The sequence below is a fragment of the Phacochoerus africanus genome, chromosome X (genome assembly GCF_016906955.1).
Source record: "Phacochoerus africanus isolate WHEZ1 chromosome X, ROS_Pafr_v1, whole genome shotgun sequence".
Classification (NCBI taxonomy): domain Eukaryota; kingdom Metazoa; phylum Chordata; class Mammalia; order Artiodactyla; family Suidae; genus Phacochoerus; species Phacochoerus africanus.
In genome coordinates this window covers 46,341,091-46,364,805 of record NC_062560.1, presented here as the reverse complement: position 1 = coordinate 46,364,805, position 23,715 = coordinate 46,341,091, and the positions used below count along the sequence as shown (strand labels likewise).

At 37.9% G+C, this 23,715-nt stretch overlaps 1 protein-coding gene across 2 annotated transcripts in view; it reads left to right on the top strand.

The window, feature by feature from the left end:
* Positions 1-23,715, top strand: part of DGKK (diacylglycerol kinase kappa) — a 169,833-nt gene that overhangs the window by 62,272 nt on the left and 83,846 nt on the right. Inside the window, exons 5-7 of one of the 2 annotated variants that reach the window (XM_047765459.1) lie at positions 9,999-10,134; positions 10,627-10,733; positions 11,062-11,187. In XM_047765459.1, coding sequence (XP_047621415.1) covers positions 9,999-10,134; positions 10,627-10,733; positions 11,062-11,187 — 369 coding nt within the window. The remainder of the gene's footprint in view (positions 1-9,998; positions 10,135-10,626; positions 10,734-11,061; positions 11,188-23,715) is intronic. The other variant, XM_047765460.1, reaches the window with a different exon arrangement.

Genomic DNA, 23,715 nt, shown 5'->3' with positions numbered 1-23,715 from the left:
TCCTGGGCTTTTCTAGGTCTAAAACTTCCTCCAGAGACAGGAGACATTATACAGTGATAATAGGGTCAATTCAACAGGAAAATATAACAATTATAAATATATATGCACCCAACATCAGAGTACCTAACTATATGAAACAAACAATGGCAGATTTGAAGGCAGAAATTGACAGCAATAGGGGTTTCAGTACCCCACTTAAAATAATGGATAGAGCATGCAGGCAGAAAATCAATACAGAAACAATTGACTTGAAGAACAATATTGACCTGACATATACAGAAATTTCCATCCAACAGCAGAAGACATATTCTTCTCAAAGGCACATAGAACATCCTCCAGGAAAGATAACATGTTAGGTCACAAAACAAGTTATAATAAATTTAAGAAAATGGAAATCATTCCAAATATCTCTTCTGACAGAATGAAATATAAATCAATAACAGCAAGAAAATAAAAATATTCACAAATATGTGGAAACTAAATAGTACACTCTGAACAACCATTAGGTCAAAGAGGAAATACAAAGGGAATTTTAAAAGTATCTTAAGGAGTTCCCATTGTGGCTCAACAATAACGAACCCAACTAGTATTCATGAGGGCTCAGGTTCAATCCCTGGCCTCACTCAGTGGGTTGAGGATCCGGTGTTGCTATGAGCCCTGGCATAGGTCACAGACTCGGCTCTCAGATCCAACATTGCTGTGGCTGTGGTGTAGGCTGGCAGCTACAGCTCTGGTTCAACCCCTAGTCTGGGGACATCCATATGCCACGGGCATGGCCCTAAGAAGCATCTTGAAAAAAACAAGAATGAAAACACAACCTAACAAAACATAGAAATGCAGCAAAAGCAGTTATAACAGATGCGGCTTGGATCTCATGTTGCTGTGGCTGTGGTGTGGTCCAGCAGCTGCAGCTCTGATTCAGCTCCTAGCCTGAAAACCTTCATATGCCACAGGTATGGCCCTTAAAAACAAAAAAGATATTAAACAACTTAACTTACTTAACTTTACACATCAAGAAACTGAAAAAACAACAAAATAAGCCCAAAAGTTAGCAGAAAAAGGAAATGATGAAGATCAGAGCAGAACCAAATAAAATAGGGGAAAAATTTTAAAAGTCAACACAACTAAAGATAATTATATAAAATATGAACAAGATTGACAAACTCTTAGAAAAGATTCAAATAAAATCAGAAGTGAAAGAGAAGACATTGTACAATATGCCTCAGAAACAAAGAGGGTCATAAGGGAATTATTATAAATAAACTAAATAACCTAGAAACAGATAAATCCCTAGAAACATACATACATACTACTAAAACTCAGAAAAAAATAGAAAACCACAATAGACCAATAACAACTAGGGAGGTTGAATCAGCAATGAAAAAATCTTCCAACAAAGAAGAGCCCAGGATCTTATGGTTTTAGAGTGAATTCTACCAAATATTCAATGAAGAAATAATACTAGTCCCTTTTTAAACTCTTCCAAAAAATAGAAGTCAAGGGAACACTTCCAAACTCATTTTATGAAGCCAGTATCACTCTGCTACCAAAACCAGGCAAAGATAACTAAAAGAAAGAAAGCTACAGACTAGTATCCTAATGAACATAGATGCAAAAATCCTTAATGAAATACTAGCAAACTGAATTCAATAGTATATTAAAAGGATTATACACCATAACCAAGAGGGATTTATCCCAGAGGAAGCAACAATGTTTCAATATACATAAATCAAACAATATCTTAACAAAATGAAAGAAATAAAAACACATGATAATCTCAATAGATGCAAAAAAAGCATTTGACAAAGTTCAATCCCCATTCATTATCGAGCCTTTCAACAAAATAGGTATAGAAGGACCTTACCTCAACATAATAAAGGCCATATATGAAAATCTCATAGATAACATTATAATCAATGGGGGAAAACTGAAAACTTGCCCTCTAAGATTTAGTACAAGGCAAGAATGTCTACTCTCACCACTCTTTTCAAATCTCTATTTTATTGATTTCCTCTCTGATCTTTATGATTTCCTTCCGTCTGCTGACTTTAGGTTTTGTTTTTCTAATTCCTCGAGGTGGTGTGTTAAGCTGTTGATTTGAGATTTTTCTCCTTTTTTTGAGGAAGGCCTGTATCTCTATGAATTTCCCTCTAAACACTGCTTTTGCAGGATCCCAGAGATTTTGAATGGTTGTGTTTTCATTATCATTTGTCTCAAGATTTTTTTTTTTTTGTCTTTTTAGGGCCACACCCGCAGCATATGGAGGTTTCCCGGCTAGGGGTCAAATCGGAGCTGTAGCCACTGGCCTACAGCACAGCCACAGCAACGCAGGATCCAAACCTCATCTGCAACCTACACCACAGCTCATAGCAATCCCAGATCCTTAACGCACTGAGTGAAACCAGGGATTGAACCTGAGTCCTCATGGATGCTAGTCAGACTTGTTTCCACTGAGCCATGACGGGAACACCAAGGTATTTTTTTAATTTCCCTTCTGATTTCCTCATTGACCCACTGGTTTTTAGTAGCATGTTGTTTAGTCTCCATGTAGTCAGTTTTTTCTCATTTCCTTTCCTGTGGTTGATTTCTAGTTTCATGCCATTGTGGTCAGAGAAGATACTTGAAATAATTTCTATACTCTTAAATTTGTTGAGGTTAGTTTTGTTCCCCAATATGTGGTCAATCATTGAGAATGTTCCATGTGTACTTGAAAAGAATGTATATTCTGATCTCTTGGATGTAATGTCCTGAAAATGTCAATGAAGTCTAACTTTTCTATTGTGTCATTTAGGATTTCTGTTGCCTTATTGATTTCCTGTCTAGAGGATCTGTCCATTGATGTAACTGGGGTGTTAAAGTTTCCTACTATTATTGTATTCCCACTAATTTCTCCTTTTATGTCTCTTAGTATTTGCTGTATGTATCTGGGTGCTCCTATATTCAGGGCTTATATATTGACGGTTGTAATATCCTCTTCTTGAATGGATCTTTTTATCATTAAATACTGTCCTTCTTTGTCTTTCTTTTTGGCCTTTGTTTTAAAGTCTATTTTGTCTGATTTCAGGATTGCAGCTCCTGCTTTCCTGTCTTTTCCATTCACATGAAATATCTTTTTTCATCCCCTCACTTTCAATCTATATGTGTCCTTTGCCCTAAGGTGAGTCTCTTGTAGACAGCAGATTGTAGGTTTTTGCTTTTTTATGCAGTCTGCCACTCTATGTCTTTTGATTGGAGCATTTAGTCCATTGACATTTAAGGTAATTATTGATAGATATGTATTTATTGCCATTTTTTCTGGTTGTAATGTTTTGGTTTTTTATGTATAATTATTTTTATTTTTTCCATTATAGCTGGTTTACAGTGTTCTGTCAATTTTATTGCCATTTTAAACCTTGTTTTCCAGTTGATTCTATGTTTCTCCTTTGTTCCTTTCTTTTTTTGGTTGGATGATTCATTTTATGCTGTTGTCCTCTTCTTTTTAGTTTTTGTGAATGGTAATATTTGGTTTTGATTTGTGGTTGCCCTATTTTTCAAGTATGTTAACCCTTTCCTGTATCTGCTTGTTTTAGCCTTATAGGAATATAGGCTCAAACACATTCTTAAAGAGTCTAGATTTTCTTACTTTCCTTCCCCACATTTTATGATTTTGAAGTGCCTTTTTTAACATCTTCGTGTTTGTCCTTTTGCTGTTTCTTGTGTTTATTGTAACTTTTACAATAGTTTTTTTTTTCCTTTTAGATCTGTATACTGGCTTATTTAAGTGATTGCTTTCGAATCATAATTTCCTCCATCCTATTTCTTCTTACTTATTTTTTATTTAGAGGAGCCCTTTCAGCATTTCTTTTAGAATGAGCTTAGTATTGATGTAATCTTTTAGTTTTTGTTTGTTGAAGAAAATCTTTATTTCTCCTTCTAATTTAAATGATATTCTTGCTAGGTAGAGTATTCCAGTCTGCACATTTTTCCCTTTTAGAACTTTGAATATATCTTGCTACTCTCTTCTGGCTTGTAGTGTTTCTGATAGCCTTGTGGGGGGTCCCTTATAATTAAGTCTGTGTTTCTCTTGCTGCCTTTAGAATCCTCTCTTTATCTTTAACTTTTGTCATTTTTATTATAATATGTCTTGGTGTGGGCCTGTTTGGGTTCAACTTGTTGAGGGCTCTCTGTGCTTCCTGTATCTTGATATCTATTTCCTTTAGATTTGGAAGGTGGTGCAGGCTGCCCTTAGTTGCATGGCCCTAGGAAGTAACAGTGATCATGAAGGTGTAGGTGGTGCCCAGAGCGTTTGGCAGCAGGGTGGGTGCATTCCCAGGGGAGTGAGAGCAACAAAAGGTGGTGTTTGGTTGCAGCACCCTCTTCTTTGCAGACCTCTGAGGTGCCTGGGGCTGCCAGTTCACCACTTGTTTTCAACACAGTACTAGAAACCCTAACTAGAGCATTTGGGCAAGAAAAAGAACTTAAAGTCCCCCAAATTAGAAATTAAGTATGGAAAATAATCTGAAAAAAATATATATATAACCGAGTCACTTTGCTATATACCTGAAATTAACACAATATCATAAGTCAACTATATATCAGTTTTAAAAAAGAAAAAATATAACGAGTGCTGGCAAGAATGTAGAGAAATGAGAAAGTTTGTGCACTTCTGGTGGTAGTATAAATTGGCACAGCCATTATAGAAATTAGTATTGAGGTTTCTCAAAATATTAAAAATGTAACTGCCTTATGTTCCAGCATCTTGCTTCTGAGTATATATAGAAAGGAAATGATATCAGGATATCAAAGTAATATCTTCACTCCCATGTTTGTTTCAGCACTATTCACAATAGACAAGATATGGAAACAACCTAAGGGTCCCTCAGTGGATTAATGAATAAAGAAAATGTAATATATATATATATGAATATTAGTCAGCCTTAAAAAAGTAGGAAGTCTTGCCAGTTGCAACAATGTGAATGGACCTCAAGGACATTTTACTGAATTAAATAAGCCAGACATGGAAAGACAATACTGAATGTTCTCATTTATATGTGGAATCTAAAATAGTTGAACTCATAGTAGCAGAGAATAGAATGCTGGTTACCAAGTGCTGAGGAAATGGGGAAATGAGGAGATATTAGTTAAGAGATACAAAGTTTCAGTTATGCAGGAGGAATATGTTCTGGAGATCTAATGTACAATAATGTGACCATAAGTAACAATCATTTTGTATTGTTTTGTTAACTTTATTGGAGTATAGTTGACTTACATTGTTGTGTCAGTTTCAAGTGTATAGCAAATTGAATTAGCTATACATAGATGTATATCCATTCCTTTTCAGATTATTTTCCCATATAGGTCACCACAGAGTATGGGTAGATTTCCCTGTGCTATACAGTAGGTTCTTGTTACTCATCCATTCCATATACAGTAGTATGGATATGTCAATTATCCCATTTTATCCCTCCCCCCAACATTTCCCATTTTGGTAAATGCAAGTTTGGTTTGGAAATCTTTGAATCTGTTTTGTGAATAAGTTACTTGGTATAATTTTTATCAGATTCCACATATATGTGATCTCATATATGTCTTTGACTTATTTCACTTAGTATGGTAATTTCTATGTCTATGCATGTTGCTGCAAATGGCATTATTTCATTATTTTTATGGCCGAGCAGTATTCCATTGTATGCATGCATCACATCTTCTTTATCCATTCTTCTGTTGATGAACACTTAGGTTGCTTTCATGTCTTGGCTATTGTAAATAGTGCTGCAATGAACTTTGGGGTGCATGTATCTTTTCGAATTATGGTTTTTTCCAGATAGATGCCCAGGAGTGGGATTGCTGGATCATCTGATAGTTCTATATATAGCTTTTTAAGGAACCTTCATATTGTTATCCATAATGATTGCACCAGCTTACATTCCCACCAACAATGTAGGAGGGTTCCCTTTTCTCACACTCTCTCCAACATTTATTGTTTGTAGATTTTTTGATGATGGTCATTCTGACCTGTGTGAGGTGATACCTCAATGTAGTTTTGATTTGCATTTCTGTAATAATTAGTGATGTTGAGCATCTTTTCATGTGTTTTTTGTCCATCTGACTGTCTGGAGAAATATCTATTCAGATCTTCTGACCATTTTTTAAACAATCATTTATTTTATACTAGAATTTGCTAGGAGGGAAGATCTTAAGTATGCTTAACACACACACATACACACAAAGAAGGAAAAAAGTGGTAACTCTCTGAGGTGATAGATATGTGAATTAGTTTGAATGTGGTGATTATTTTACAATATATATGTATATCAAATCATTAAATTAAATACATACCATTTTTAATTCTCAAATATACCTCAATTTATTAAATTTACTTTTAAAAAAGGCAAGTTAGTTTTCTGCTGGGTAGGCTATGTGAATTTCAGCATTCCTTTTAAGTTGAAAAGCTTATAATTCCAAGATTTCATTAAGTAGGTGAGAAAATTGAACCTCAGAGGAGTTCAGTTGCCTTACCTGCAATCGCATAATTTATTGTGGCAGAATTGGGATCTTAGATCACCTAACTCCTAATCCATGCTTTTGGAAGGAAATCTTAAATTCTGCCTAATTTATTATCTTTTTTCCCCTCCTCTATTCTCTACCCCTTGTTTTTATGGAGTAGTTTGATAGGCAACTAAGTAGTACTAAGCCAGACAACTAGGCTATATAGATCAACCAATAGATTCAAGTTGGCTAAAAGACTCTCTAGCTCATGCATAGCATCTCCACGGCTAGTGCTTTGCTCAAGAAGAACAGAGCTTACATTTATTGTCCAAGCATAATTATGTACTAATAGTTCCCCTTTCACTGTTCATAGTGTCCTGATTTGGATAATGTGGTCACCCTACCAATAGCCAACCTGGGAGGCCCTAACATTATGTAGTAACCAAAACCATGATATAAAAAGAAGTTGAGTTCAAGCTATAGCTCAAACCATTAATTTTGTTTTATCTGAACACAGCTTTTCATCACATAAACCATCCCAAACAAGATTCTTTTTAAAATTTTTTTTATTTCTCAAATGAATTTATCACATCTGTAGTTGTATAATGATCATAACAATCTGATTTCACAGTATTTCCATCTCACAGCCCAAGCACATCCCCCCACCCCCCAAACTGTCTCCTCTGGAGACCATAAGTTTTCCAAACAAGATTCTTTTAAGGAAATGTATCTTTAGAAGATTTTGTGCTTTATGGGATGTTTCATCTGAGGCTTTTACACACTTCGCAAATTCTTAATATTAAATCCTCACATTTGGATAGTACTTTAGAGTTTACAAAACACCTGAACTGACAGAATCTCCTTTAATGAATAGATAAAGAATTAATGCACCTGTCTGTGTTCTGGATTATGCTGAAAGGGATCCAGGATGTGAAGAAAACAGCCTTAGCTGCCCTAGAATAGTTAAAGAATCCTATTGGAGCAATGGTCTCTGCATGAATGTATTAACCTAAGTGTTGTAGAGAACATAAAAAAAATCAAACACAGACCCCAACAGCCATCACTGAAAGCCTTAGGTCAGACTGCCTTCCTTAGCTTTCAGAGATCAATGTTTGTATATACCACAGTTCTTCATCTGTCTTCAAAGTTGATTTTTAATCTGTGTCAACTACTAGAAAGGACTGTAAAGACATACTGTGTTAGTTTCTCAGGACTACCATAGCAAACCTACAAACTGGGTGAATTAAGAAGCTTATTCCCTCACAGTTCTGAGGTCTAGAAGTTCAAAATCAATGTATCAGCAGGACCACGAAGGCTGTAGAAGAAAATCCTTTGCCTCTACTTGGCTTCTGGTGATTTCAGGCACTCGTTGGCATTCCTTGTTTTATAGACACACCATTCCAATCTCTGCCTCTATCATCACATGATGTTCTTTCTTGTGTCTGTGTCCAAATTTCCCTTTTCTTATAAGGACACCAGTCACTGGATTAGTTAGGGCCTACTCTAATCCATTATAACCACATCTTAAATTGATTACATCTATAAAGATCCTATTTTCACACAACAGTACATTCACAGGTACCAAATACTTGAACATATTTTGACAGGGAAACAATTCAGCAGGCAACACATACTCATCCAGGGTTGTATGCATCAAAGTTTCCTTATACAATAGGATGCACATCTCCACTGCTGAACCAAAACAATGTCCATTTTATATATTTTTACATTCTGTAGGTAATTGGACCATGAAATTCAATATTCTACCCAGGCAGAGTTCTTCATTTCTTCCATTTGTCCCATAGAATCTTGAACATTGTGGAAGAGCTCACTTGTCACTCTATACTAGAATCATCTTTTAGGAAGTTGTCTCCTACAGTAGACTATGAGCTCCTTGATGGCAAGAACTATGGATCATTCATCTCTGTATCTAGTGCCTTTGTAAATGACACAGAGTAGCTCTTAGCAATTATTAGAAGAGAGAAGGAGGTTGGAAGGAAGGTACTTGTAGAGTTATAATCTAGTAGCTTGAGAAGTAAAAAAAGTGCTGTTTGCTCAGTGTGCCAAAGCCAAGACTATGTCACTTCTTTGGAATCTCCAGTCTACTCTGATCTTGGAACTTTTCCAAGGTTTCAGTATGCAAAAAAATAATGCAATCACAAAGTGATCTCATCCCAGGTGAGCCTTTAGCTCATCAAAATAGCTTTTCTTCCAGAAGCTTTCTGGTCAATCCAACAGGAGCTTAGCACATAAATGGCATGCCATAGTGGGAAGGAAGGACTAGAGAGTACCATGTACAGGCTATGTTTTATATGACTAATTCCTATAAACTGATCAAGGTTGAATACTAAATTTGCCACATCTCTCAATAGTATTTTCTCACTCTCTCCTTTCTAATGGACCATGATCATCTAGTGTCAGGGAGAATATACATTTCATTTTAAATTCTTATGCCTTTACACACCCAACCAATTATAATATCAAGAATAAAAGGCTGAATTTGTACACCCATGTCTATATTCTAGAGAAAGGCAAAGAAGGAAGAGATCAGACATTCACAGGAATTATAGAAAAGGTGCAAGTGTCCTGTGGAATGCACAACCAGAACAAATTTGGGAGGTTTTGGTGCCCACCCTTCCCCTTCTCCTCTTAAGCCCCAAACTAGTTGCTGGTATATGTTGTGCCTGCCCTACAATCATTAGAGTTAGGCTGTGATAAACCAATGCAGCAATTACAGGCAGAGTAATAGTAAATGTCAAATTCAATATCATGAAAGAGAACCCCAAACAGAATGCCATTCCATGAGGGCAGCGACCTTGTCTTGTTCTTCACTATACCCCCAGTGCCTTGAAAAGTTCCAGTCACATAGTAGTTATTCAGTAAATATTTAATAAACTTTGAATGAATTAAATGAACTAACCAGGAAACTGCTGTAGGCATAGCATGATATTCTGAAAAGAATGATTGGGCCAGAAGCCTCTGAAATGCAACTGTTGTCCTAGCAATGCAATGCTCTTCTCACCTGGCAGCAGTAAGCCTAAGAAGGGTAATGTGTATCTCCAGGAGATATCTAAAGACTGACAAGCATTCCTTATCCCAGAATCAGAGCCCTGCCTCCTCCATTTTTGCCTGGCCAGAGGACTTGGATATCACTGAACTTCCTACTCATCACCTCCTTTTGCTGACTTCTCAAAGAGAGCCAAGGCCAAGACTGACAGAACTAATTTTTCTTAAGCTAAACCAATGCAGTGGTTTAGCCAAGTAGTATAAAGATCCTCAATCCTGCCTTCAGTTTCTATTCTGGGATTTACCATCCCCATTATTTTTTCCCTTTCTAAAACCACTGGAGAAAAAAAAAAAAAACAAAGGTGGGAGATTTGTTAGGCATTGGCTCCAAATTTGATTCTTCTTCACATGTTCTGACACCTTATATAGCTGGCCATTTCAGCTTTAGCAGCAGATTTTCTGGCCTTCCCTAATCCACCTCTGTGCTTAACTTTCTATTCTTTCTTCTTTTTGATTTATTTTAGATACCTGCAGCAGAAAACAATCCTTTTCTTGTTGGAATGCACTACTGGTACTCCAGCCACAGTTCCAGAACCCAGCACTGCAATGTTTGTCGGGGAAGCATTCCTGCCTTATCTCGAAATGTTATCATCTGTGAAGGTACCTCTCTGATTTCTTTAGGAAGTGAAGCTCAGTGGGTGAAGATAGGGAAGAAGGAGCTTACGTAGCTTTAGTATCACTGACTCAAACTAGGTCACCAACTCTAGTGTAAAGTTAACCCTGGCACTTCACAGACTGAGGAAAGGAAATGAGCAGAGACTGGTGTGAGGGGGAATTCTCATGAATCAAAAGGGAGGGTTGGGCCTAGGAGAATGAGACAATAATTAAGTCACAGAGTTGGGAAAATGAAAATCACCTCATTCTTATGATCAATTTCCATTTAGGTTGGATAGTAGAAAATTTAACCAGGAAGAATTTTAAAAAGCTGAATTATACGGAAACAAGCCTTTAGAATTAGAATCAGAAGTGGTTAAAAGCTGGCAGGGGAAGGAAAGATTAGAGAATACTAACTTTAAGAGCAGCTTAGGGAAGGAAGTAGAATCTTCACTGTCACCAGATTCACATCCATCTTTTTTTCCCCTCTTTTCACAGTGTGCAAAGTCAAGTCTCACAGACTATGTGCTTTAAGAGCAGGCAAAGATTGCAAATGGAATACTTTATCCATTACTGATGACCTCCTCATGCCCGCAGATGAAGTAGTGAGTACCAGCCACGCTTTCTCATAATCACACTTTTCCATCTCCCCTTTAGCCAGGACATACAGGGGAGGGAAGACTTCTTCCTGTTTCCAGACATCCCAAGAAGGTTTCTTGATCCAGGCTCACGATCCAACAAATCTAGAGGAATGGAAGCCCTCCCCTACTCCCATCTGTCATTGGTCACTAACATTGGAGTAGGGAGGGCAGAATGGTAGAAAGCTTCCTTGGGGTTACCTAGTGTCCTCCATGGGGTGGTATGGTTATTTCAGCTGGCCTTTCCTCTCTTCAAATCTCTAACTTCTACCTCTTGTCTCTTTTTACCCTTCAGAAAACTATGCCTCATCAGTGGGTAGAAGGAAACATATCTTCCAGTTCTCAATGCGCAGTATGTCATGAGAACTGTGGCAGTTACCAGAGACTTCAAGATTTCCGGTGTCTCTGGTGTAATTCTACGGTAAGACTCTTCTCATCTCCTTGATATTTAGAGAAGTAGATTTCTTAGAGAAGGGGTGGGTTGGAGCTTAATTGTGCCTACACACAGATAGACGTCTCAGAGACCCTTACCCCCAAATAGATTATACAGATTGCATAGTATAGAGCTCAGTATCCTGCCTTTCCAGAATTGGCTATGGAGTCTTTGAGAGAAAGATTTAATAAGATTTAATACTCCCTCTTATCTTTGATAGGCTTAAACAGTGAGGTCTACTAGCAAATGGGAAGAGCTGAAATTTCTTGTGACAATATGGGAAATTTAAAAATTAGTTCTGAGTCTACATTTAAGAAATCTTCTCCTTTCCTAATTCACAATTTCCTGGGATATTGTAATTATTGTTAATTAATAGTGATTAATAATATTATCATGTTATTATTGCCACTATATATTGAGTGGTTTATATACATGATCTCATTTAATCTTTACAACAACCCTAAACCGGGCCTCATTGTCCCCATTTACAGAAGAGGAAAGTGAAATTTAGAAAAGTTAAGTGATTTGCTCAAGGTAATGCTGCCAATAAACAAAAGAGTCTTGATTCATACATAATTCTAAAAAACTGTGCTCTTAATTACAATATTACCATCCCTTTAAACCAGTGGTTCTCAACTGGAAGTATTTTTCTCCCCCCAGGAGAGACATTTGACAATGTCTGGAGTTTTTTTTAATCCAATGGTATTCTGATGGAATTTTTATTTATTGAGATGTAGTTGATTTATCATATGTATATTTCAGGTGTACAACACAGTGATTAACAATTTTTAAAGATTATACTATATTTATATATATTATAAAATATTGTCTATATTTTCTGTGCTGTATAATATATCCTTGTGGCTTATTTATTTTATACATTACAGTTTGTATCTCTTAACCCCTTCCCCCTATGTTATCCATGATCCTTTCCTTCTTCCTGCTGGTAAACACTAGTTTGTTCTATATCTGTTTCTTTTTTGTTTCTAGTTTCTTTTATTTTTTAGATTCTACATATAAGTGATAGCATACAGTATTTGTGTTTTTCTATATGACCTATTGAACTAATCAAAATACCCTCCAGGTCCATCCATGTTGTTTCAGATGCCATTTTTTCATTTTTTCTTATGGCTGAGTAGTAGTCCATTGTGTAGTAGCAGTAGTAGTATTCCTACTACTTCTATAGGTTGCTTCTATAGCTTCACTATTGCTTGCTTCTATATCTTTACTAAGGGTTAGGGTTAGTGTTAGGCTTAGGGTTATAGATATAGAAGCTTGCTTCTATATCTTCACTATCACAAAGAATGCTACTATGAATATTGGGGTGCATTTATCTTTTTGAATTAGCATTTTTGTTTTCTTCTGATACATACTCAGGAGTAGAATTGCTGGATCATTTGGTAGCTCTATTTTTAGTCTTTTTAAGAACTTCCATACTGTTTTTCATAGTGACTGCACCAAGTTACATTCTCACCAGCAACGTAAGAGGTTCCCTTTTCTCCACATCCTTACCAACATTTATTGTTTGTGGTCTTTTATGATAATGATTCTGACAGGTATGACGTGATATGGTTGTGATTTTGATATACATTTCCATGATAGTTAGTGATATTGAGCATCTTTCCATGTGCCTATTGGCTATCTGTATGTCTTCTGTGGAAAAAATTCTATTTAGGTCTTTTGCCCATTTTTATTTTATTTTTTTTTTGGTCTTTTTTTTTGTTGTTGTTGTTGTTGTTGTTGCTATTTCTTGGGCCGCTCCTGCGGCACATGGAGGTTCCCAGGCTAGGGGTTGAATCGGAGCTGTAGCCACCGGCCTACCCCAGAGCCACAGCAACGCGGGATCCGAGCCGCGTCTGCAACCTACACCACAGCTCACGGCAACACTGGATCGTTAACCCACTGAGCAAGGGCAGGGACCGAACCCACAACCTCATGGTTCCTAGTCGGATTCGTTAACCACTGCGCCACGACGGGAACTCCTTGCCCATTTTTAAATTGGATTGTTTGTGGATTTTTTTGATACTGAGTTATATGAGCTGTTTATGTATTTTGAATATTAGCACTTTATCTTTTATACTATTTGCAAATATTTTCTCCCATTTCTTAGGTTGTCTTTTTATTTTGTTGACAGTTTCCTTTGTTGTGCAAAAGCATTTTAGTTTAACTGGTTCCTATTTGTTCATCTTTGCTTTTATTTCTTTTCCTGAGGAGGTAGATCCAAAAATATTGCTACAACAAATGGCAAAGAGTGTTCTGCATATATTTTCTTCTAGGAGTTTTATGGTTTTAGGTCTTAAATTTAGGTCTTTAAACCATTTTGCATTTATTTTTATATGGTGTGAAAAAATGTTCTAATTTAATTCTTCTACATGTAGCTGTCCAACTATCCCAGCACCATTTATTGAAGAGACTGTCTTTTCTCCATTGTATATTCTTGCCTCTTTTTATAGATTAATTGACCATACGTGTGTGGATTTATTTCTGGGCTCTTCTATTCCATTGATCTAGGTGTCTATTTTAGTGCCAATACCATATTGTTTTGATTACAGCTGCTTTGTAGTAAGATCTAAAGATAGAGAGTGTGATACCTCCAGCTCCGTTCTTCTTTCTCAAGTTTGTTTTGGCTAATCAAGTTCTTTTGCATTTCCATACAAATTTTAGAATTATTTATTCTAGTCCTGGAAAAATGCCATTAGTGTTTTGATAGAGATCACATTGAATCTATAGATTGACTAGGGTAGTATGCTCATTTTAACAATATTAAGCCTTCCAGTCCATGAAAAAGGTACATCTTTCCATCTGTTTGTGCTGCCTTTCATCAGTATCATTTTCTGAGTATAATTCATTTACTTCATTAAGTAGGTTTACTCCTAGATATTTGATTCTTTTTGATGTGGTTATAAATGGGATTGTTTCCTTAATTTTTTTCCCAATAGTTCATTGTTAGTGGATAGAAATGCAGCAGATTTATGTATATTAACTTTGTGTCCTATAACTTTACCAAATTCATTGATGAGCTCTAGTAGTTTTTTGGTGGCATCTTAAGTTTTCTATGTATTTGCAAACAGTGACATAGTACTATAAATCTTCCTTTCCAATTTAGAGTTCTTCTATTTCTTTTTCTTGTCTAATTGCTGTGGCCAGGATTTCCAATACTATATTGAATAAAATTGGGGAGAGTGAGCTTTATTGTCTGTATTGTCTGTTCATAGAGAAAATGCTTTCAGCTTTTCACCACTGTTAAGTATGATGTTAGCTGTGGGATTGTTATATAGGTCTTCATTATGTTGAGATATATTCCCTCTATACACACTTTCTGGAGAGTTTTTATCACAAATAGATGTAGAATTTTGTCAAAAGCTTTTTCTGCATCTATTGGGATGATCATATTGTTTTTTATTCTTCAATTTGTTACTGTGATATACCACATTTATTGATTTGTGGACATTGAAAAATCCTTGCATCCTTGAGATAAATATCACTTGATCATGGTATATGATCCTTTTAATGTATTGTTGGATTCAATTTGCTAGTATTTTCTTGAGGTTTTTTTGTGTCTATGTTCATTAATGATATTGGCCTACAATTTTTTTTTTTGTCTTTTTGCTATTTCTTGGGCTGCTCCCACGGCATGTGGAGGTTCCCAGGCTAGGGGTCAAATTGGAGCTGTAGCCTCCAGCCTATGCCAGAGCCACAGCAATGCGGGATCCGAGCCGCGTCTGTGACCTACACCACAGCTCACGGCAATGCTGGATTGTCAACCCACTGAGCAAGGGCAGGGACCGAACCCGCAACCTCATGGTTCCTAGTTGGATTCGTTAACCACTGCACCATGACAGGAACTCCCACAATTTTCTTTTTTTGTGATATCTTGGTCTGGTTGTAGTATCAGGGTGAATCTGGCCTTATAGGATGAATTCAGAAGTGTTTCTTACTCTACAGTTTTTTGGAAGAGTTCGAGATAAGTGTTAACTCTTTTTTAAATGTTTGGCAGAATTCACCTGTGAAGCCATCTGGTCCTAGACTTTTGTTTGTTGGGAGTTTTTAAATCACAGATTCAGTGTTAGTAGTTGTAATTTATCTGTTCATATTTTCCAGTTGTTCCTTGTTCAGTATTGGGAGATGGGACAAACTCCTACATTTCTAGGAGTTTGTCCATTTCTTCTATGTTGTCCATTTTACTGGCATATAAATTGGCAAAATCTGTTATGATCCCTTGCATTTTGTGGTATCAGTTGTAATTTCTCCTTTTTCATTTTTGATTTTGTATGTTTTTGTCTTGTCTCTTTTTTTCCTGATAAGTCTGGCTAAGGGTTATCAATTTTTGTTTATCTTTTGAAAGAACTAACCCTTAGTTTCATCAATTGTTTCTATTGCATTTTAGTCTCTATTTCCTTTATTTTGGCTGATCTTTATGAATTTTGTTCTACTAACTTTAGGGCTGTTTATTCTTTTCTTACTTCCTTTACTTGTAAGGTTAGGTTCTTTATTTGAGATTTTTCTTTCTTTTTTGCTTTTTAGGGCCACACTCATGGCATATGGAGGACCCCAGGCTAGGGGTCAAATCAGAGCCGCAGCCACCAGCCACAGCAATACCCGATCTGAACCGCATCTGTGACCTACACTACATCTCATGGCAATGCTGGATCCTTAACCCACTGAGCAAGGCCAAGGATGGAACCTGCATTCTCATGGATATTAGTCAGATTCATTTCCCCTGAGCCATGATGGGAACTCCAGGATTTTTCTTGTTTCAAGAGGTAATTTGTATCATTATAAACTTCCTTTTTAGAACTGCTTTTGCTGTGTCCCTTAGATTTTGGATTGTTGTGTTTTCATTTTCATTTGTCTCCAGGTATTTTTTGATTTCCTCTTTTATATTTTTTTCATTGATTGACTGTTTAGTAGCATATTGTTTAGCTGCCACCTGTTTCTGTTTTTCCAGTTTTTTTTGGTGAATTAACATTTTATTTTTTTTTTTATTTTCCCACTGTACAGCAAGGGGATCAAGTTATCCTTACATGTATACATTACATTTTTCCCCCACCCTTTGTTCTGTTGCAACATGAGTATCTAGACAAAGTTCTCAATGCTACTCAGCAGGATCTCCTTGTAAATCTATTCTAAATTGTGTCTGATAAGCCCAAGCTCCCGATCCCTCCCACTCCCTCCCCCTCCCATCAGGCAGCCACAAGTCTTTTCTCCAAGTCCATGATTTTCTTTTCTGAGGAGCTGTTCATTTGTGCTGGATATTAGATTCCAGTTATAAGTGATATCATATGGTATTTGTCTTTGTCTTTCTGGCTCATTTCACTCAGTATGAGATTCTCCAGTTCCATCCATGTTGCTGCAAATGGCACTGTGTCATTCTTTTTTATGGCTGAGTAGTATCCCATTGTGTATATATACCACCTCTTCCGAATCTCTGTGGATGGACATTTGGGTTGTTTCCATGTCCTGGCTATTGTGAATAGTGCTGCAATGAACATGCGGGTGCATGCGTCTCTTTTAAGTAGAGTTTTGTCCGGATAGATGCCCAAGAGTGGGATTGCGGGGTCATATGGAAGTTCTATGGATAGATTTCTAAGGTATCTCCAAACTGTTCTCCATAGTGGCTGTACCAGTTGACATTCCCACCAACAGTGCAGGAGGGTTCCCTTTTCTCCACCCTGCCCCCAGGATCTGTTATTTGTGGATTTATTAATGATGGCCATTCTGACTGGTGTGAGGTGATATCTCATGGTAGTTTTGATTTGCATTTCTCTTATAATAATCAACGATGCTGAGTATTTTTTCATGTGTTTGCTGGCCATCTGTATCTCTTCTTTGGAGAAATGTCTCTTCAGGTCTTTTGCCCATTTTTCCATGGGTTGATTGGCTTTTTTGCTGTTGGGTTGTACAAGTTGTTTATATATTCTAGAGATTAAGCCCTTGTCGGTTGCATCATTTGAAACGATTTTCTCCCATTCTGAAAGTTGTCTTTTTGTTTTCTTTTGGGTTTCCTTTGCTGTGCAAAAGCTTTTCAGTTTGATGAGGTCCCATGGGTTTATTTTTGCTCTAATTTCTATTGCTTTGGGAGACTGACCTGAGAACATATTCATGATGTTGATGTCAGAGAGTGTTTTGCCTATGTTTGCTTCTAGGAGTTTGATGGTGTCCTGTCATATATTTAAGTCTTTCAGCCATTTTGAGTTTATTTTTGTGCATGGTGTGAGGGTGTGTTCTAGTTTCATTGCTTTGCATGCGGCTGTCCAGGTTTCCCAGCAATGCTTGCTGAATAGACTTTCTTTTTCCCATTTGATGTTCTTGCCTCCCTTGTCAAAGATTAATTGACCATAGGTGTCAGGGTTTATTTCTGGGTTCTCTATTCGGTTCCATTGGTCTGTCTGTTTTGATACCAGTACCACACTGTTTTGATGACTGTGGCTTTGTAGTATTTCTTGAAGTCTGGGAGAGTTATGCCTCCTGCTTGGTTTTTGTTTCTCAGGATTGGTTTGGCGATTCTGGGTCTTTTGTGGTTCCATATAAATTTTTGGATGGTTTGTTCTAGTTCTGTGAAAAATGTCCTGGGTAATTTGATAGGGATTGCATTGAATCTGTAGATTGCTTTGGGTAGTATGGCCATTTTTACAATGCCCCAATCAAAATACACAGAGTGGCTGATTGGATAAAAAGGCAAAAACCTTCAATATGCTGCCTACAAGAAACTCACCTTAGGACAAAAGATACATATAGATTGAAAGTGAAAAGGTGGGGAAAAATATTTCACGCCAATAGACATGACAGAAAAGCAGGAGTCACAACACTCATATCAGACAAAATAGACTTTAAAACAAAAGACATAAAGGTTTTTTTTTTGGTAGTTGATTTCTAGTTTCATAGCTTTGTGGTCAGAAAAGACTCCTGATATGATTTTAATTTTCTTACATTTACTGAAGCATGCTTTGTGGCCTAGCATGTGATCTATCCTGGAGAATATTCCATGCACATTCTAAAATATGTGTATCCTGCTGCTTTTGGATGGAATATCATACACACACACACACATGTTTATGTATTCATATGCATGTGTGTATATATAATGTATTCCATTTTGTCTAACATGTCACTTAAGGTTAGTGTTTACTCTTTATTGATGTACGTGGGGTATTAAAGTCCCCTCCTATTTATTGTGTCATTGTCAATTTCTCCCTTTATGCCTTTTAATATTTGCTTTAAGCACTTATGTGCTCCTGTGTTAGGTGCATATAAATACATATTTGTAATCATTATAAATGATTGGATTGATCCCATTATCATTATATAATTTCCTTCTTTCTCTCTTGTAATAGTTTTTGCTTCAAAGTCTTTTTGTCTGACATAACTATTCCTACCCTGCTTTCTTTTTGTTTCCATTTACATGGAGTAACTTTTCCTATACCCTAAATTTCAAGTATGTGTGTGTCTTTAGATTGGAAGTGAGTCTCTTATAGGCAATATATATGTGGGTATCTTTTTTGTATCCATTCAGCCATTCAATATCTATTGATTGGAGCATTGAGTCCTTTTACACTGAAAGTAAATATTGATGGATATATACTTATTTTCCCATTTTCTTAATTGTTTCTGGTTGTTTTTATGGTACTTTTGTGTTCTTCCCTTGCTCTCCTCCCTTGTGGTTTGATGACTATCTTAAGTGTCATGTTTGGATTCCTTTCTCTTTTTTGTATATGTATCTATTATAGATTTTTTTGTTTGTGGTTTCCATGAGGTTTAAATATAGCAAACAATATGTATAATTGATTGTTTTAAGTTACTGATCTATTAATTTCAAATGCATTTTAACAACTCTGCATTTGTACTCTCCTCCCCTCACAATTACTGTTTTTGACATCATATTTTACATCTAATTATTTTGTGTAATCCTCAACTGTTTATTGTGGATATAGATGGTTTAATTTCTTTCATCTTTTAACCTCCCTACTAATTTTGTGCATGGTTGATTTTATACCTTTACTATATATTTACCTTCATCAATGAGCTTTTTCTTTTTGTAATTTTCATGTTTCTAGCTGTGGACTTTTATTTTTAACTTACATAAGTCCCTTAAACATTTCTTGTAAGACATGTTTGGTGGTGCTGAATTCTTTTAGCTTTTGCTTGTCTGTATAGATTTTGATCTCTTCATCAATTTTAAACAAGTGCTTTGTCTTGGTTGTACGTTTTTCACTTTAATAGCTTTAAGTATATCACTTCCTTCTGGCCTGTGAAGTTTCTGCTCAAAAATTAGCTGACAGCCTTATGGGATTTCCCTTCTGTGTAATTTTTTGCTTTTATTCTCTCTCTCTTTCTTTCTTTCTTGTCTTTTTAGGGCTGCACTTGCAGCATATGGATGTTCCCAGACTAGGTGTCAAATCAGAGGTGTAGCTGCTGGCCTATGCCACAGCCACAGCAATGCCAGATCTGAGTCATGTCTGTGAACTACACCACAGCTCACAGCAATGCCAGATCCTTAACCCACTGAGTGAGGCCAGGAATCAAACCTGCATCCTCATGGATGCTAGTCAGATTCATTCCCACTGATCCATGATGGGAACTCCACTTTTCCCTTGCTACTTTTAATAGTCTCTCTTTATCTCCATTTTTTCCATTTTAATTACAATGTGTCTTGGTGCATTCCTCTTTGGTTTAATCTTGTATGGGACTCTGCATTTCCTGGATTTGGATGTCTGCTTACTTTCCCATGTTAGGGAAGTTTTCAGCTATTATGTCTTCAATTATGTTCTCAGCCCCTCTCTCTCTTGTCCTTCTGGAACCCCTATAAGGTGAATATTCATACTCTTGATGTCCCAAAGGTCTCTTAAACTGTCCTCACTTTTTTTTTTCTTTTTTGTTCAACGTCAGTGATTTCCACTACTCTGTCTTCCAGCTCACTGGTCCATTCCTCTGTATCATTTAGTCTATAGTTGATTCCTTCTAGTGTATTTTTTATTTCAGTTATTGTATTCTTCATCTCTCTTTGTAGTTCTTTGTGTTTTCCAGCTCTTTGTCAAAAACTTCTAACTTCTCACTCTATGCATCCATTCTTTTCCTGAGTTCTTTGATCACCTTCATGATCACTATCCTAAACTCTTTCTTGGGTAGATTGCCCATCTCCACTTCACTTAGTTCTTCTGCTGGGGTTTTATCTTGTTCCTTTATTTGGAACATGTCCCTCTGTCACTTCATTTTGCCTAAGTTTCTGTTTGTATTTTTATGTATCTGGTAAGTTGTTTATGTTTCCCAACCTTGGAGAAGTGACCTTTTGTAAGAGACATTCTATGTGTTCCAACAGTGTGCTTCCCTCTTGTCACCAGAGCTCTAGAGTTTCCCCCTATGTGGGATGCATGGATCCTTCTGTTATGGTCGGATGACTACTATGGGTGGTCCGGTAGGCATGGCTGGCCCTGGTCTGGTTGGTTTTCAGGTCTTGCAATGTACTGATGCTGCAAGCTGTGGGTTGGTGAGCCCAAGTCACTAGGCAGCTGGCTGCAGAACACCAGGGAACCCTGGGGCAAGTGCTGGCTCACTGGTGGTCAGTGTTGGGTTCCAAGAGATCCTGAAGCTTGTGCCTTCCCACTGGTGATTGATGCCAGGTCTTCTGGCTAGTGGAATCAAACTAGTGGGAAAAGCCAAGTCCTGAAAACTGGCTACAGGGCCTATGATGTCCTGAGGCTTGTGTTGGCCTGCTGGTGGCTGAGCCATGGCCTCTCTAGTCCCAGGGATTGTGATACCCTACTGTTGGGTGAGCTGAATCTGCAGGCTGTGGCTGTTGTCCTCCCATTGGTGAGTGATGCTATTCCTGAGACTGGAACAGGCTCACTGGTGGGTGGGGCCAGGCATTCAGGAGCAGGTGCTTGCAAACTAGTGGGTGGAGCAGGGTCTTGGGTCTCTTGCTATAGGGCTTTGAGGGTCCCAGGTCCATTACCTTCATGCTTGAATGTGGGAAGAGGTACTGGACACTCTGGTGGATAGGGCTATGTCAAGTAGTGGCTGTGGGCTCAACAGATCTTAAGGCAACATGTTTGCTGGTGTATAGGGCTCCAGTACTTATGGGTGGGGGTGGGGCTGCATCCTAAGGCTAGAAAGATGGAGGGATGATTCCAAAATGGTGCTTGCTAGCTCATGTCCACATGGTAGAGTAAGCTCCCCAAAATGGCTGCCACCATTGTCTATATCTCCAGAATGAGCTCCAGTTGCCTCCTGCCTCTCCATGAGACTCTCTAAAATCAGCAGTTAGGTCTGACCCAGGCTCCTTTCAAATTACTATTTCTGCCTCAGGTCCTGGAACATGTGAGATTTTGTGTGTGCGTTTTAAGAGTGGAGCCTCTATTTCCCACAGCCCTCAGGCACTATCAAAAGTAAGCCCTGCTGACCTTCAAAGACAAACATTCTGGGGACTTGTATTCCCAGAAGAGGGCCCCCAGGCTGGGGAGCCTCATGTGGGGCTCAGACCCCTTTCTTCTATGGAAGGAACTCTGCAATTGTAATTTCTGTTTGTTGGTTGGCTACTCAGGGGTGTCGGATTTGACTTCCCTCCTACCCATCTCGTTGTTGTTCCTTCTTTATATCTTTAGTTGTAGATCTTTTCTGGTAAATTCTGGTCCTTTTTCATGGATGGTTGTTCTGTAAATAGTTGTAATTTTGGTGTTCCAGTGAGAGGAAGTGAGCTCAGGGTCTTTTTACTTCACCATCTTGGCTGATATCCTTGCTTGGAGACATTTTTTTATTGTCTCAGGGGAAAGAGTGTGCTACAGACTCTAGTGAGTAGAGGCCTGGGATTCTACTAAACTTTGTACAACACATAGGACAGCTCAAAGAACTAGTTAGCCCAAAAATATCAATGGTGAAAATGTTGAGAAACCCTGATCTAGACTTTCTAGTGTTTTAGATACTTCCTTAAAACTGATCATTCTAGACAATATGAAACTAAAGCATGAGCTCGTTCTTAGAAGATTCTGGTTCTCTCTTCCTAGCTTCAGCCAGTCAGCATCATCTTTGTGCTGTCCTTCTACTTTGCTCCAGTTCACCATTACCTCCTGGAAAGGGTCTTGTACCCCGTCAGGTGCCCTGATTTTTGCACCAGCCCCCAGGGTACACCTCTAGAGACCAACTGGATCTGATGGCCAGAAGGGCTTATGCTCACAGGTCCCTAAGAATTGTAACAAATGAAGAAAGGGTTCCTATAGCTATCACCCGCAGGGCACAGCAAGAGGCAACAGTCCAAGGAGCCCAATCTTTCTGAAAAAGAGGCCAATTAGCTTATCTTCCTCATTGCAGCCTGAGGAATAGGCTTTTAATTAAGCATACATCTAAGAGCCAACTCTAATCCTTTCCAGAGATCTCAGAAGGCAGGTACTATTTTATGTTCTTCTGTCATGATCCAGCATGCCAGTATCTCCTGGAGGAGAACTATTACCCACATCTTATGCTCTGCTCTTTTGTGGCTGCTTTCTAGGGGATGTCCCTTGATCTCATGGCTCTTGTGTCTAGCAGAGCTTGCATTTTTGGGTCCTATGGGAATATAACAGAGAGTTCTTGACCAACAACCACCCACCCCAAGGGCACAGCACAGACAGTAGATTGAAACACAATCCCAGTCTTTCTGTGAAAGAGGCCTATTTGTTTGTCCTGGAGCTTTGGCCTTAAGGGCATGCCTCTGATTTCACACACATCTAAGGGCCTACTGAGATGCTTTCAGAGGATGGTGTATGACAGCATTGTGCTCTCCCTCTGATGTACAACAGGTCATGCATATCTACTGGAAAGGAGTCTGAACACTCATCTGACACCCCAGTTTTTGCAACTGTCACACAGAGGACACTTCTAGGTCATCCAATTCTGGTGGCCAGTAGAACTTACACATTCAGCCTCACAGATTTTATATATACTTGCATACTCTAAAAGGTTTAGCTACCAATTAACCTGAATCTAGCTACTGATTGAGATCCTCCCCTTTGGGACACTGATGTTGGGACACCTTCAACTACTGGGAGCCACTAAAATAAAATAGGCTGCATGGACAATCACAAAAGCTTGAAAAACAACCAAGAGCTAGGGGAGGGTTGAATGGTAAGATTCATCCCTTTTAAGGCCACTCCCTCAAGAGATAGCTGTTTTATCTAATGCTAAAAACCAACACATAAAGTCAAGGAAAATGAAGAAATAGGAATATGTTCCAAATGAAAGAAAAAGATAATAACCTCAGAAAAAGTCCTAATGAAACAGAGACAAGTTATTTACCTGATAGAGTTCAAAATAGCAGCTGTGAAGATGCTCACCATGCCAAAGAGAAGAATGTATTAACAGAGTGAGAATTTGAACAGAGGTAGAAATTATAAGAAAGTACCAAACAGGAGTTCCCATCGTGGCGCAGTGGTTAACGAATCTGACTAGGAACCATGAGGTTGTGGGTTCGGTCCCTGCCCTTGCTCAGTGAGTTAACGATCCAGCGTTGCCCTGAGCTGTGGTGTAGGTTGCAGACGTGGCTTGGAT